This window comes from Hemitrygon akajei, chromosome 2 (assembly GCF_048418815.1).
Source record: "Hemitrygon akajei chromosome 2, sHemAka1.3, whole genome shotgun sequence".
Lineage (NCBI taxonomy): Eukaryota > Metazoa > Chordata > Chondrichthyes > Myliobatiformes > Dasyatidae > Hemitrygon > Hemitrygon akajei.
Genome location: NC_133125.1, coordinates 136,596,825 through 136,613,744, shown reverse-complemented (window position 1 = coordinate 136,613,744; position 16,920 = coordinate 136,596,825). Strand labels below are relative to the sequence as shown.

Below are 16,920 nucleotides of genomic sequence, written 5' to 3'. Positions count from 1 at the left end.
CGTTTTATAGCTGTGGAAGATTATGTACCAATAAAAGGATTCTAAAAATGAAAAATGACAGTCAGGATGCACAACCAGTCCTCTGCTCCACCATCATCCTGAACACAGGTGCTCTCCAGATCTGAGCTCACTGCTGTGTACTCTGCTCACACATGACTGTGGAGCTTAAACACATAAGTAATCACATTATCAAGTTCGACAATAATGTGACAGTGCTGGGACTCATCACCGACAAAGTCGAGAAGGCCTACAGAGAGGAGGTGGGAGAGATTGAGTCCTGGTGCCAGGCAAATAACTATTCTTTAATGTCAACAGGACAAAGGAAATGGTTATCGACTCCAGGCGAACTCGCATCACTCACACCCCTCTTGATATTGGTGGCACAGCAATGGAACCTACAAGCAGGTTCAAACTCCTAGAGTGTACATCTTGCACAATCTCTCGTGGTCCCAGACACATCCTACACAATCAAGAAAGCTCACCAATGCCTCTACTTTGAGGAGGCTGAAGAAAGCTGGACCACGCACATCTATACTCACCAATGCTACAGATGTGCGCTAGTGACTAATCAAATAAGCTGCATCACTGCATGGTACTGAAACTGCACTGCAGCAGAAAGGAAGAGTCTACAACTGGTTGTAAAAACTGTCCAATGCATCAACAGCACCAGCTACCTGCCATTATGGACATATATGCAGAAGGGTGCTGGAAAAAGGCCAGGAGCATCATGAAGGATCCCACCCACCTTGCTCATGGACTGTTTGTCCCACTCCCATCTGAGGCTACGCAGCATCCACGCGAGGACCACCAGACTCCAAAACAGTCACTTTTGCCGAGAGATAAGACTAATCAACATTTCCACCCACTAGCCCATCCCTCCACAACCCCATCTTCACTATTTATCATTTCCTGTCAGTCACTTTACATACAGACACTCCTGTACCTAGCATCACTTTATGGACATTATAATCAATCTATGTATAAAGCTATCATATGTATTTACAGTATATTTATTGCATTTTTTATCATTATTGCATTCTTTCCCTTTGTGTGTTTTTGTCTTGTCCATCCACGTGCTCCTCAACTACCAAGCCAATGTGGCATGCAGATTAGAGAAACAACATCTCATATTTCGCTTTGGTAGTCTTCAACCTGATGACATGAACATCAATTTCTCTAACTTTCCAGTAACCACTCCCCTCTGCCCCCGCTTTACTCAACCTCACCAGCCCCCATCCCCTTTTCCATTTCCCCACCTTCTCGATCTGCCCCTCGCCCACACATTCCACCTCCTTACTTCAACCCTATATTCCATGGTCCACCTTCCTCTGCCATTAGATTCCATCTTCTTCAGCCCTTTGTTACTTCCACCTGTCACCTCCTACCTTCTCACACCATTCTCACTCTCCTTCTCCCTCACCTAGTTAACAACACCTCTGCCCCTCCCCTGGATCCACCCATCACCTGTCAGCTCTTTTTCTACCCCTTCACCCCACATTTCTATACTGGCTATCTCCCCTCTTTCCTTCCAGTTTAGATGAAGGGACTCAACACCAAACGTCAACTGTCCCTTTATTGATGCTACCTGACCTGTTGAGTTCCTCCAGCACTTGTGTGTGGCTCCAGATACATTATTTTACTTCTGTTTCTTAAACAGAATATTTCGGCAGTAGGTCATTGTTTGGGAGACCTTGCTTTGTACAAATTAACTGTTGTATATCCCATACACCTAAGGACTTGAGTGCATGTGGAGAGCCTTGCAAGATCTGAATCTAATGCTGTTCAAGTACAATGCCTTGCTAAGCCTATTCTGTATACATTGAATTGTGCAAATTAGTTGTCCAGCTCAAGAAGTGTGTTGGATGTATCTGCTCACAGAAATTCTACTCTGCTTTAAAGTGCAGTGTAGACCTCCAGAGAATTCTATTCCTAGGGAAGATCTGCAACAGCCTTACTAAAACATGAGAAAATCTGCAGGTTCTGGATACCAAAGCAATGCACACAAAATGCTGGAGGAACTCAGCAGTCCAGACAGCATCTATGGAAAAGAGTCCTGGTGAAAGGTCTTGGCCTGAAACAGCAACTATTTACTCTTTTCTGTAGATGCTGATTGGCCTGCTGAGTTCCTCCAGCATTTTGTGTGTGTTACAGCCTTATTAAATTTGCGTACCACCAACATGTTACAAATGCAATACATATGAAATGCGGAGACTGGGAATACAATGGATTAATATATCAGGATAGAGGAAAAACATCAAAATAAGCACAGATTAAAATGGAAGGCTCTGGTAACAAGAACGCAAGAAAGGAAGGCTACTTTGCCCCTCAAGCTTGTTCTACAATGACACAAAATCATGGCTTACCTATCCATGTCTCAACTCTTCTATGCCAATTTCTCTTTGCTCTTAATTCCCTGATTTTTCAAAAATGTATCTGCTTCACCATAAGAAACACAAGGAGTTAGCCTACACAACCAGAAAACTCCAGGGATTCACCATTCAGGTCAGGCAGAATGTATGGAGAGAGAAACGAGCACAGGGTTTGAGCTGACAACATTTTACCAAACTATAAGAGACTACATAGAGACGTAGGGAAGGATGAGGCAATAAAAGCAAAACTCAGTGACAGAACTGATGGTAAACGGAATGAAATTAAATAATCAACACACAGAATAATGTGAGAAATAATGACAGAGTTGAGTCAAGAAGAGATATAAAGAGGTTCTGGAAACCAGCACTGTGCCAGGTTCCAGCTGATCCCATCTGCACTCTTCTTTCTTACTGTCCTTTCTAGTCCTAGCTCCACCTCTTCTGTGACTATAAACTTGTCTTATCTTCAACTTGGATCCAACGAAATGTTGTCAACCTAAAATGTTCAGTTTGGTCCTTCTGCCGCAGGTGCTGCCTGAACTGCAATGTACTTCCAATGTCTTCTGTCTGGATTTCACATTTCCATCTCCAGCAGTGTTTTGTTCAACAGAACAGTCATATGGAATTGTTGAGCATAGGAGGCTGATGCATCTCATCTAAAAAGATATTACATCGAGTTTCCTGGGCGCAGTTCAGAAGGAAGATAAGAAAGAAATTGAAGTAGGAATAGGATGAAGAATTAAAAATGATGGATGAGTAAAATAGTAATATTAGTAAATTGGTTTCTTATTATCATACGTACCAAGGTACAGTGAAGAATTTTGTTCATATGCCATCTCTGTAGATCATTTCATTACAACTGTGCATTGAGGAAATACAAGGGAAAATAATAACAGAATTCAAAATAAAGTGTTATAATTACAGAAAAAAAGCAGTGTAGGCAGACAGTAAGTTGGAAGGTCATAATGAGGTAGATTGTTAGGTCAAGAGTCCATGTTATCATTTTAGGGGGAGCAGACATTTAAAGTCATACTTGCAGACAAATAGTTTCACAAAAACGTCATCTCATCTGTGCAGGTCAGGCAACATCTACAGAGTGGCCAAAATCCTTTGTCAGGACCGTGGGGAAGGGTCTCAGCTCAAAATGTCAGCTACTTCTTCCCCTCCACAGATGCTGTCTGACTTGCTAAGTTACACTGATGTTTTGTGTGTGTTGCTCAAGATTTCTAACATCTGCTGAATCTGCGTCATCCCATCTGTGTTTGACCTCCGCAATACAATCTACTAAATAAAAATTAATGTTCTCAGCAAGAAATTAGCCTACAGGAGCTTCACCAACACCAATTAGATCCTTCAATCAGCACAATTATACTTGTGAGAGACAATTAACAGAGAATGGAATCAAAAAACCAGATACAGATCCATCAGTTGACTATGAAACTTGGAAAAGAGCAGTTCAGTTTGTTGTGAGCACCATGTTCTGCAGAGGGTGTCTATGTCAGTCCAGCTGTGTTCATTTCTTGGATTTTCATTCTCTCCGAGGCCACCTGAATACAAACAGACTCCGACCTTTCTTAGGTATTTATTTCAAACAGTGTTTCCTCTGTAGGAAGTTAAATCAAGGTGGCCATACCGTCTGACTCATTTGGAATAGTGGAATTTATTTTCAGGAATATTGCATTCCTTTAAAAGAGCCAAGAAATTTATTCAGCTTCAACATCATCATGGTTGTAGAGACATAGTGAGACACTGATCCTCAATCGTCTATTTACTCTAAACCTACATTAATCCTATTTTAAAAATTCTCTTTCTGTTCTTTATCAGCTCCCCCTCATCCACCCTATAGCAGCTTATTAACTTACTATTATGCAAATCTCTTCGATGCCTTGCAATTTGAGAAGTCAAACCAGGGTAGGACTCTGCACAGTGCTTTGGAATGGACGGTCTGAGACATACAAGTACATAGTTCACTGTAAGTGGCATTGTAGGAAAATAGTCAGAAGAATGGATGAACAACAACAGTGTGTGGGGAGAGTCATAGAGTACTATAGTACAGAAAAAGGCTTCTTGACCCATCTATTCCATGCTGAAATGATCTTCCTATCTACTTGCATCTGGATCAAATCATTCCGTATTCTTCCATATATGTAGCTATCCAAACTTCTTATCAATGTTATTATTGAGCCTGCTTTTATTACTTCTCTGGCAGCTCGTTCCAACTTCAGAATCAGAATCAGGTTTAATATCACCAGCATATATCGTGAAAATCTTTTGTTTTTTTGTCAGTAATTGCACCGCCCTTTGAGTGAAGAAGTTTCCCCTCAGATTTCCCATAAATATTTCATATGTTCTTTAGTTCTAGACTCACTCAACCTGAGGAGAAAAAGCCAGAATGCATTCAACCTATCCTTATTTTTCTTTAGGCATCCATTAGTCTCGTGAGACCATGGATTTGTGCCTTGGAAAGTTGTATGGGAGACCGGCAGTTGCCCAAACTACAGGTCTCCCTCTCCATGCAACCGATGTTGTCCAAGGGAAGGGCATGGACCCGTACAGCTTGGCACCGGTGTCGTCGCAGAGCAATGTGAGGTTAAGTGCCTTGCTCAAGGACACAACACGCTGCCTTAGCTGAGGCTCGAACTAGCGACCTTCAGATCACTAGACCAACGCCTTAACCACTTGGCCACACGCCAACACACCCTATCTATACCACTCATAATTGTATATAACTCTATCAAATCTCCCCTCATTTTCCCTTCCCCAGAACCTAGGTCCTCAAAAACTCACAATGTCCTGGTAAATTTTCTCTGCACTCTTTCAAACTGATTCAGCCTTGTCAAACAGAGGGCCACAGAAATAGTGGTGCTGGGAGAGCGAGCAGGCACGAGAAAAGCAACAGCAGTGAGTGATCAAGTGTGACTGTATTGTGTTCAGCTCTGCTCAGCTCCACCCAGCCCCTGAGTGGTGAGACACAGGACAAAGGAGTAGGTGGGATGAGGAGAGAAGACACACGGAAATACTCAATTCCACCAGGGACAAGAAGCCTGGAGCTCCACAGCAGCTGACAAGTCCGTCCCCACACAGACCTCTGAACAGCCATTGCGACAGCTCAAACCATAAGGTCCCACCAAAAGCATCAGCTCTTCCTATGATCTTTCGTTCCAGTCTCACCCTCCCTCGGTGGGAAAAGCCTGTGAAAGTGATGTTTACAGCCCATTGTATCACCAGCAAAGCCTTCCCCACCACATTGACACGGAGCACTGGCACAAAGAAGCAGCATCCATTAAAGACCCCCACTATCTAGACTATCCCCTCTACTCACTACTACCTTCGGGAAGGATACAGAGGCCAAAAGTCTCTCACCACTAAATTTAGGAACAGGAACCAAGAGACTCCTGAACTGGTATAGATAACTTTAATCACCACTACTCTAAACTCATTCTACGACCTACAAACTTGCTTTCAAGGACTCTTCACAACTCTTGCTCTCAGCATTATTTTAATTTTATTTTATCTTCACAGTTTGTCTTTTTTCACTCAACGTTACTGGTCAGTGTTTGCTTATGTATAGTTATTTTGTAAATTCTATTGTATTTTTTTCTCTATAAATACCTACAAGAAAATGAATCTCAAGTCAGTATATGGTAATATATACATACTTGGATCATAAATTTACTTTGCATGTTGGGAAACTTCCTGTCCATGTACCTGTCCAAATATCTAATTATACCTACCTTGCCCACTTCCTCTAGCAGCTCATTCTACATACATACCATGAAGTTAAAAAAAGTTGCCACTCAGGTATCTATTAAATCTTGCCTCCCCCCCCCCCCCCCCATTAAAACCTATGTCCTCTGGAAACAAAACTGAGTCCATTCGCCCTATCTGTGCCCATCACATTTTTATTCACCTCTGTAAGATCAATTGTAATGTGAACTGAAGATTTTTGGAAATAATCTCTCTGAGTAACACCATCATCTCTAAGGAAGCTCAGTTACATAATATAGGGTAAAATCAAGTGAACCAAAGGAAAGAAGACATTTTGGTTACCCTTCACATATGCTGTCACTCGCAGAGAGATAGAGCACCAAAACAGGTCCATTGGCCCACTGAGTCTGTGCTAACCATCGGCCACCCATTTACACTAATCTTGCATTCATCCCATTTTATTCTCTCAGCATTCTGATCATTTCTTGTCATATTCATCATCCAAAAGACATTTGGATTAGAATATGGACAGAAGGGGTTCCGAAGGATATGGACAACAAGCCAATGGGACTAGTTTGATGGGCAACATGGTCAGCATGGAAAAGATGGGCCAAAGGGCCTGTTTCCATGCTCTATTACTCTATGGCAGTAAGTTGCCTGAGATTCTACTGCTCATCTGCACACTAGGGGCATTTACAGCAGCCAATTAATCCACCGACTCACGCGTCTTTGTGATGTGGAAGGAAACCCATGTAGTCATGGGGAAACATGCAAACTCCACACAGTAATCACCTAGGGTCAGGATTGAACCCAGATCTGTGGTACCGTAAAGCAGTGGTTCTACTAGTTGTGACACTGTGTTATTAAAAAGTTATCTCAATGACTCAGGAACAGTTTCTTTCCGATTTCTGAATGGACATTGAACCCATGAACAGAACCTGACTAATTTTTTATTTCTATTTTTGCACTACTTATTTAATGTAACTATTATATATATATTTACTCATTCACTTTTTTCTATCATTATGTATTACATTGTACTGTTGCCGCAAAGCAGCAAATTTCACAAGATATGCCGATGCTATTAAATCTGTTTCTGATTCACTTCCCACTGACTCTTTCACAAATTCTTGTATTTCAAAGTCTGCAGGGAAAGACAGCAGTTTTAACATTGATTAGCATGCATGGATTTTAGAATCAGAAAGGATCAGGATTACTGTCGCACCTAGATCATGAAATTTGTCGTTTCATTGCAGCGGTACAATGCAAGATATAATAACTACTGTAATTTAAAAATATAGTGCAAAAATAAATAATGAGGTAGTGTTCATGGGTTCATTTGCCATTCAGAGATCTGATGGCAGAGGGGGCCTATATTGTTGGGTGTGGCGTGTTAATTGGCCACCGTGAATTGACCCACCTTTCAAAGTCCAACCTTATGTTCCTTTTGTGAGAGGTGGAAATGGGTAAGGCCAGCCAACAGGGCTCTGGTGAAGCTGTATAGGCTAATCCCCTGTACGGTGGTTACAATGGATTTCAGAAATGTTAATGAACTCCAACCATACCATTCAATTTGGTCGATGGAGACAGGAGGCCATCATCAATGGCCCATGGGAGTTAAATCCATTGGGAGTTAAGGGACTAAAAGGAAGAAGTAATTTTATCTCTAGAGGTAGAATCTGGGAGCTGTTGATGGGAATGTGCGGGGGGGGGGGAGAGGGGGATCAAAAGGACTAATGCTGGTTAGTATAACTGTGTGGTTGATGACCAGTATGAACTCAGTCAGCCAAAAGGATTGTATCTTCCTTTGACTTTAAGGAAAATGAGGGTTGAAAGAATGGCTGAAATTCAAGACTCTGTCCAGCTCAAATGCTCCTGAATCTAGGAGTAACTAGTAAACTGAATTTTTTAAAAAAAATTATTGATTTATGTTTTGGGATGCAGAACAAAATAGGCCCATCTAGCCCTTTGAGCCATGCCACTCAGCAATCCCTCCCAATTTAATTCTAACCTAATCACAGGACAATTTCCAATGACCGATTAACCTACCAACAGGAATGTCTTTGGACTGTGGGAGGACTATTTGTGTACGTGTGTGTGTATATGGTCACGTACAATCACACGCACTGAGGTACAGATCAAATCATCACATCAGTGCACTCTAAAGCAATAACATAACGCAGAGTTGGAGACGGAGTTAAGATGGCGCTAAACAGCAATTCCTTTTCTTCCATCTTTGGAAATAGCTCTATTTCCATCTTTAATATCTTTATTTTTCCCTTTCAGGGTTCTTTTTAAGACCCTGACCTGGAGATACACGCAGACTTCGGTTCTTTGCAGGAATGCGAACCTTTCTTGGGGTTTCAGGACCGGCCGTTGTTCGGCCTGAGTGGCGGCCTCATGTTTAGAAGCCTAAGATCTCGGGGGTTCGGAGACGGGCGGATCGAGGGTCTGTGTCACTGCAGGGGACTTGTGTGTTGTCGGGGAGGCCAGGAAATCTTTTGCTGTGGGCCCGAAGACCTAAGATCTTTGCGATCTTCAGGCATAGAGCTCGTAAAAAGTGATGAAATGGACTTTTTAACATCGTAAACCAGCGGATTGTTTCTATGTCTCCTGCTCACTGTGAAAATGGGGGACACCTCCCTCTCCCTTATTAGGGAGAGAGAGAACCTGTGGTTTGTTGAATGCCGGGTGAAATGCGATAATCTTTGTGGTAACTGCAAGGTCTGTGTCTTTGCTATCACTTAGCTCACACTTTTGCTCGGTAGCCGGAGTGCTTTTTTTTAATCGGTGGGGGAAGGGGTATCGTTGCTCACTGCCGCTTATGCGCGGGAGGGGGGAGCTGGGGGACTTTGGGGTTCTTACGTTAATCTGTCGTTCATTCTTTGGGGCACTCCTCTGTTTTCGTGGATGTTTTGCGAGAAAAAAGCATTTCAGGATGTATATTGTATATATTTCTCCGACATTAAATTGAACCTTTGAATATAATGTTGCAAAGTAGAAAAACCAAACACTGAACCCTGCTTTCTGACTTGACAAATATTAATGTTATCTGTACAAATAGAAGATGCTGGAGACACTGTGGAGAGAGAAACAATTAACGTTTCAGGTCAAACACCTTTCATTGGAGTTCAGTTACTAAGTATTAATAATGTAGTGATAGTCATAATAGCTATAATTGCTTAAATCAGATGCTAAATATTAATAATTTTCTGATAGTTATAATAGCTATAATTGCTTTCAGTGTTAGTCATCTGATGATAGTTGTCTCTATGAACTCTTTGTTCCCTTGACTCTGGTTGCATTGCGTTCCCCGCTCTCATTCTGACAGAGGCAGCGAAGCATTCAGTGAAGGCTCCACAGTCTGGAGTTCCCTTGCTGAACCTCTCCATCTCTTCTGAACTCACTCCTTTAAAATGCAAGCAGACTTTTTCCACTGAGGTTGGGCAAGACTACAATTAGAGGACATGGGTTAAGGGTGAAAGGTGAAATGTTTAAAGGGAACATAAGGGGAAACTTCTTCACTCAGAGGGTCATGAGAGTGTGGAACGACAGTGCAAGCAGTGCACGCAAGCTCATTTTCAATGGTTAAGAGAACTATGGATGGGAGGAGTATGGAGGGCAATGGTCCATGGGACGAGGCACTGATTAGATGGGCCAAAGGGCCTGGTTTGGTGCTGTACTATTCTAAGACTCTATGACTCCTCCAAACCTCACTTTGAGTCACCTATCTTAACACCATATTGGATCAATATGGTTCACTGGCATAATCTTGAAACTTAAATAGTGCACTGGAACTTTGCCTAGCCTCACAGTTTAAAGTATAAAGTGAGTGGGAGCAGGGAGCTAAATACGCCGGAGGTGGAAAATGCCACAGTGCCCAATTTTGACCTGGAAATTCCATTTCCAAATCTTTCAACCTAAATGAACGTGTGATGGCTATTTGTTGTTAATTCATCAACCGCATGGGAGCTAAATAAATAAATGGAGATCAAGTATATTTTTTAATGAAAACATTGACAAATGGTAATATATGCACATTTTGCTTGTCAAATTCCAAACTAGCCCTGTGCTCACAGCAGTAAAGTTATTCACATTGTGTTTATGACCTCCTTTTATGTTCCCACATTGCAACAGCTGTGATGTTTGAAACGTCCCTGGATGCATTCATTTGAAACTGTTGAAATATGCTTGCACCCTGTAATAATGGTGGCTCCTTTATTATGGGAGTGTTTTCCTGCTTATTAAGATAAGTGATTTCAGGGATAGATGTTGGAAAATTAAGAGGAGAGAGGGCAGCTCAGATAGGGCTGCTGCCCATTGCATCAGGGTGCCAAGAGCTATCCTGACATTAAGTGCTGTCTGTGTGGAGTCTCCATGATCTCCCTGTGCCTGCATGGATCTCTCCTGGGGGTTCTGGTTTCCTCGACCATCTGAAAGATCTGCGGGTTCATAGGTTAATTGGTTCCTGTAAACTGTCGCTGTGTGTTTGTGATTGCCAGAATCCAGTCAGGGAAAAGGGTTCTGATGAGAATGTGGGAGAAGAACAAAAGAAAGTATTAACGTAGGACTGGTGTAAAATAGGTGACTGATGATCAGTGTAGACTTGATGGGCTGAAGATACAGCAGCTATTATGCTGTTACTAATCCAGGGACAATGGCCTAAATACAGTAAATGTGGTGAGGATGTTTCCAGTAGTGGGAGTGTCTAGAAACAGAGGACACAACCTCAGAATATGAGGACTTCCCTTTAGAACTGAGGTAAGAAGGAATTTCTTTAGCCATAAGGTGGTGAATCTATGGAATTCATTGCCCAAGATGGCTCTGGAGGCCGAGTCATTGGGTGTGTTAAAAATGGAAATTGCTAGGTTCTTGATTAGTAAAGGCTTCAAGTATTACATTGGGAAACCAGGATAATGGGGTTGAGAAGGAACATAAAAATCAGCCATGATCTAATAATGGAGCAGACTTGATGGACTGAATGGCCTACTTCTGCTCATATGTCTTATGATTTTATGAACTAAGTCCCAGATTTTATTTTACTTCCAATCTCAGTCCTAGCATCGAGAATCCCCTCATGATAGAGCTAAACAAGCCGTCAGTACAAATGAAGATTAGGAATCTGTCTTGTAGAATTCTCTCTTGTGGAAAACTGGAATTGGAATTTGATGATGGAAAATAAATTTTAGATTTACCACACTGTGTAAAGAGGAAAATACTTGGTTGAGAACTGATGGCTGATTTCACGCCAACAAGATAAATTTTGGATCGATGCTAAATATCACAAGTTTTACAATCTCCTACGATAACCAGCTATTGGGGAACAACCTGCTCTCATCTGAAGTTAGTGGGACTCCATTTTTTTCTGGGCTCTGGGGATCTTTTTTAATTGGTGCCCTTTCATAATGTTGGAACAAAGCCTGAAGCTGAGGGTCATAGAGTCGTACAGCACAGAACAAGGTCTCTTGACCTGAATCACCTATTTTCACTCATCTTATTTACAGATGCACATTCTCCTACACTAGCCCAGATTCTAGCACCTACCTATACATTAGGGGCAACTTACCAGACTGCATGTATTTTGGGATGTGGGAGGAAATGAGAGCAGCTGGGGAAAACCCTAGTGGCCACTGGGAGAACATGAACACTCCACACTGAGGTTAAGGGTGCTGGAGGTATGAAGGTCATATCACTGAACCTGGCCTGGACCATCACCCTGCAAGAAGATGGTGTTCTTCACTTTTATAGAGTTAATGGGAATTCAAAATAGAACACAGGTGCACTGTTGACTAATTCATGAAGGTCTATAAACTGTAAGGATACGGAATCAAACGTTATTAAGAAGCTAGACAGACACAAAGGACTCTTCAATACTGTAGATGTCAATGATTCATGTCCTAAATGAGCCGACACCCACTATCAACAAGCTTCTTCTGTTCCTTTCTTCCTCATGCAATTACCCAGCTTCCTCTCCTGGCATTCAGTTGAATGGTTCCTGTGGCAGTGATCTAATATAACACACACAAAAATGCTGGCCCCCTTCTTCAGGACTGCAATGGAAGGGGGAAGATGCCAGAATAAAAAGCTGGGGAGAGGGGGAAGGAGGGTAACTATAAGGTGATAGGTGAAGCTAGGAGGGAGGGAAAGATAAATGGCTAGACAGAAATGAATCTGAAAGGAGAAGAGAGTGGGCCATAGGTGAAAAGAAATATACTAATCTTTTTCTCTCCACAATAATTATTAGCAATCAACTTTTTTTTCATTTAAAAACCCTAATACTGTTCTTTTCCAACACTAATTTACAGACATGAGTATCTCTGACATGCCCAGATTTATCAGCATCCCTAACTGCCTCTTGAGAAGGTACTGGCTTCTAATACCACAATCTTTCTGGTGAAGGTGCTCCTCAGAGAATGATAGGATAGGGAGTACAAGAAACTGGACTCACAAAAATGGAGGCATGGCAAATTGGTGTGCCACTTGGAAGAAAATCTATTAGGGTTTTCTTCTACATTCATATTTCTTGATATGGGTTTAAGAGATGTCATGCCTAACAAGTAACCAGAGTGCATTTTCTACCACCAGTACTACCATCTTCCACAGGTCTTAATTAGAACTCCATCACCCTTTTTTTTTTGTCTAGAGTGAAAAACCATGTGTATATATTATTTCCCTGGTCATTGTTGCATCACCCTTAAATACTTTTACTGGCATCTCTTAGAACACTCCCCTTTCTTTGATAATATAGAAGTTAGACTAGATGCTGTGACCTGACATAAAAAAATATTTTATGTTCCTTTTGACCCTATCAATTTTGATAGATGCATCATAGAAAGTATACTATTTTTATTTTATTGACTTATTGAGATACAGGGTGGAGTAGGCCCTTCCAGACCTTTTGTGTCATGCCACCCAGTAATCCTGCAATTTTATCCTGGCCTTATCATGGGACAGTTTACAATAACCAATTAACCGACCAATTGGTATGTCATTGGACTGTAGGAGGAAACTGGAACACCTGAAGGAAACTCATGCAGTCATAAGGAGAATGAACAAACTCCTTACAGTCTGCGGTGGGAATTGAACCAGTGTCGCCTGTAATATAAAGCATTGTGCTAACCACTGTGCTGCCCTACTGGATGCATCACAGCATGGTATGGCATCTGCTCTGCCTAGGAGACAGCAAGAAAGTTCAGAGGATTGGAGGACACTTGTTGTGATAAGATATCACAACAATTAAGTCTCCCCTCTGTCTACTCTTCTCACTGCCTTGGTAATGCACTCATCCTTATCAAAGACATCATCCATCCAGGACATTCCTTCTCCTCCCCTCTATCACTTAGCAAAAGATACAAAAGTCTAAAACACGTACTGCCAGGCTAAAGAACAACTTCAATCCTGTTGCTTAAGACTGTTTAACAGACCCCTCAGATGGACACATGACCTCACGATCTTCCCCATTAAGGCTTTACACCTGCCTCCATTCTCACTTTCCCTATAATTGTAACAACTAATTCTGCATTATGTTTTCATTGCACTTGTACTACCTTGATGCAATGACGTGTGACAGACCTATATGAATGGCATGCAAAGCAAAGTTCTCGTTACCTCAGTACATCTGACAATAATAATCTGATTTATAACTTACATACCGTATTTACTGTTTCAGAAGCAGAGTTTAGTTCTGCATTGCATTAAATGTTTGAGGTACATAATAGAAGGTGACTTCTGTCCCTAATTCATACATCTTCGTAATACCTAACAGCCAAGTTTTTGGAATGAAGAGGTTTTGAACCATATACACGTAGTGGGCAATTTATTAGGTACCTCCTGTACCTAATAATGTGGCTACTAAGTATAATTTTGTGGTCTTTTGCTGCTGTAGCCCACCCACTTCAAAGCTCAATATGCTGTGCATTTGGAGATGCTCTTCTGCACAGCGCTGTTGTACCACATGATTATTTGAGATACTGTCACCTTCCTGTCAGCTTGAAACAATCTGGCCATTCTCTTCTGACCTCTCCAATTAACAAGGCGTTTTCACACATGGAACTGCCACTCACTGGATATTTTTTTTTAACTGTAAACTCTAGAGAATCTTATGCAATGAAAATCCCAGGAAATCAGCAGCTTCCAAGATACTCGAACCTCCCCGAGACCAACAATCATTCCCACGGTCAAAGTCACTTAGATCACATTCCTCGCCCATTCTGAAGTTGGGGCTGAACAACAACTGAACCACTGGATTACGTCTGCATGTGTTTATGCATTGAGTTGCTGCCACATGATTGGCTGGTTAGGTATTTGCATTAACAAGCAGATGTACAGGTATAGCTAATAAAATGGCCATTGAGTGTTGAATGTGCTGCACTTTTGTTTAGAGTCTGTTGTCACTGCATCAAATTACCCAGTGTATTAACCTCAAAGCCTAGGCCAAACACACAGTTTTGAATTACTTGAAAATCTCATTATTCTCAAACAACATCCACTGTGTAACTGAGGCAATAAATCTATTTGGGGAACCTTTAAACATTGCACTACCTGCAGTACTGACATTTGTACTGATAAATATAAGATACATTTATCCAGCAAATCAAAACTGCTTTCAGTTGCCTTACATGAAGGCATGTTGACTTGCCAGTGCTTCATATGGAACAAAAGATTGTCTTAACACATGGTTTGTGAAAAGTTATGAGCATGAAGAGTAACATGTCTCTGCCATGGTATGATCTAAGTTTCATGCTTTGTTAATGATACAAATGAGGCATGTAGAGGGAGTGACAGACAGTCACATGAGAAAGAGCATTCTCGAGATTCCATGCTGCTCTGCCAAGTCTGAGCTTGGGTGCAACTTAGATAGAATGGGAAATGCCATGGGTATGAAAAGTAGGCACAGGACAAAGAGTGATTGATACACAATGTTTATTCCACACCATGAGGGTAAAGATGGAAAACATGGGAACAAAACCCCTTTTACCCCCCCTCCCACAGCAAAACACAACAGATTGCCACACAAGATGAGTAACATGTATTCTCATTTTTATACCAACAACAGTAATTAATTAGGGAAATGGAAAACTCTTATGAATAATTCCAAAAAATACAGAGGTGAAGATGATTTTTAGATTAAATGCATGAAAAAGGGAAACATATTCATTATTCAGTTGCTAACCCTAATATTACACCCATAGAAAAATGCTTGCACACACCATGTTACACTAATACATAAATTTCTAGAACTTCCACATTGAAAAGTTGCAACTTTAATTCTAATTATATGGTAAGAACAGTGACATATATAAATCCTAGAGAACATATTTGAGAAAAGCACCAATCTATAACATTGTCTACGACATTATTACACTCAAGATTTTACCAGTCATTGTCGGAAGAGTTTAGTGAGGACTCTTCAATGGACATACTCTCAGTAGAGTCGCCATCAGGATCGAGTGACACTTCAACCACTGTGTCTCTGGGTTCTGTCGTGTTACTGGATGGCTGGACATTATCAGTCGACACCACCATTGTTTCAGTGGAGGTAGTCAGGGGGTTATTGGATGCTGCCCCAACATTCGTCCCCTGACTCCTCTCTGTTAAGACAATGGAGGTCTGAATGGCCACATCTCGACGGGGCAAGGCAGAGAAATGGTGCAGCCTCACTAGCGTGTGCATCGCACCCACCAGAGACATCACATTTTGGGACAAACGGGCCCCACGGTACTGCGAGACATTCTGCAGTGTGTTGACGTCCCTGTGCAGGTGGTTGAATCCACGCTGCACGGTGCTCACCAGGGTGTCTAGCCTGCGGCATATGGGGCACAGGTCTCCCTCGTGTGTGTTATGGGAATGTGGTGGGACAGAGGATGCAGCAGCTCTTATAGCCTCTGACTGATGTGCCCCTTGGTATTCCGAAGGGGGCACTTTCATGTAAGTGGCTGCTCTCCATTGTCCACCTGCGGTGTCTTCTCTACGTTCCTCGTATGAGCCTTGTGGAACCTGTTCAGTCTCTATACCTTGCTTCACCATTCCGAGTCCTTGAGTCCGGGCAGACGCCTTCTCCTCCATTGTCACCGTGATTTGATGTTGCTCTGGTCTGACACGTTCCGACGTGCAACACTCATCTGGGGAGATAAAAGGATAAGATTTTCTTTTGGTTGATGATGGATTATCTATAATCTGAAGAACTAGATTGCAATAGAGCTTTGGGCACAAGAAAGCTTGCAATCAATTATGGAGCAAGACCATTTACATATGCTTTGAAGGATCGCTTACATAATCATTGCAATGCATGCTTAATGGAAACAGCCAGGACTGAGGCAAGCAATGATGGGTTTGACAAAACAAGGCACACTCACCAGAGTCACTGGAGTCACAGGATGCACCAGGTCTATGTTCCACAAGGTGGACTATCGGGGTCACTTTCTCTTCCTCCCATGTTAGGGCTTTCTCTTTGGACACCTCTGAGTGCTGGACTGCCCCTCTCTTTATGTAACATGCGCCATTTCTCCGAGCGCCAAGCCGCAAGTCACTGATACGCTTTCGAAACCCTTTGACTGCTCGGCCTAGCTTGGAAACCTTGTTGACTTTGGCAGCTGTAAGGTTGCAGCTGCGGCGATGCCCTTCATTACCGGGCATTTTGGATTTCGTGGCCAGGAATAATCTTTGCAATTTTGTAAACCTTTTCACAAGCATGCATGTAGCCAACATGGAGAACATAGGCTTCTGCTGCTTGGTTACTCTGAACGCCATTTTCGTCAGCTTTCCGCCTGTGCGGAGCGGAAAGAAAAGTCATTTGCAATGGTCAAGTCACTTCCCTTCGGAAGTTAAGATGCAAATTGTCAAT

At 42.1% G+C, this 16,920-nt stretch overlaps 1 protein-coding gene across 10 annotated transcripts in view; it reads right to left on the bottom strand.

Moving 5' to 3' along the window:
- Nucleotides 1-16,920, bottom strand: part of LOC140715809 (protocadherin-9) — a 795,188-nt gene that overhangs the window by 247,523 nt on the left and 530,745 nt on the right. For 4 of the 10 annotated variants that reach the window (XM_073028204.1, XM_073028213.1, XM_073028222.1 and 1 more), the window contains 2 exons: nucleotides 16,433-16,843; nucleotides 15,000-16,198 (listed from right to left, as the gene is read on the bottom strand). The exons of 4 other annotated variants lie outside the window; for them this stretch is intronic. In XM_073028204.1, the coding sequence (XP_072884305.1) occupies nucleotides 15,450-16,198; nucleotides 16,433-16,843 (1,160 nt within the window). In that variant the 3' untranslated portion in view covers nucleotides 15,000-15,449. Of the gene's footprint in view, nucleotides 1-14,999; nucleotides 16,199-16,432; nucleotides 16,844-16,920 lie in introns of those variants that run through there. 2 more of the 10 variants (XM_073028241.1, XM_073028250.1) reach the window with 1 other exon arrangement.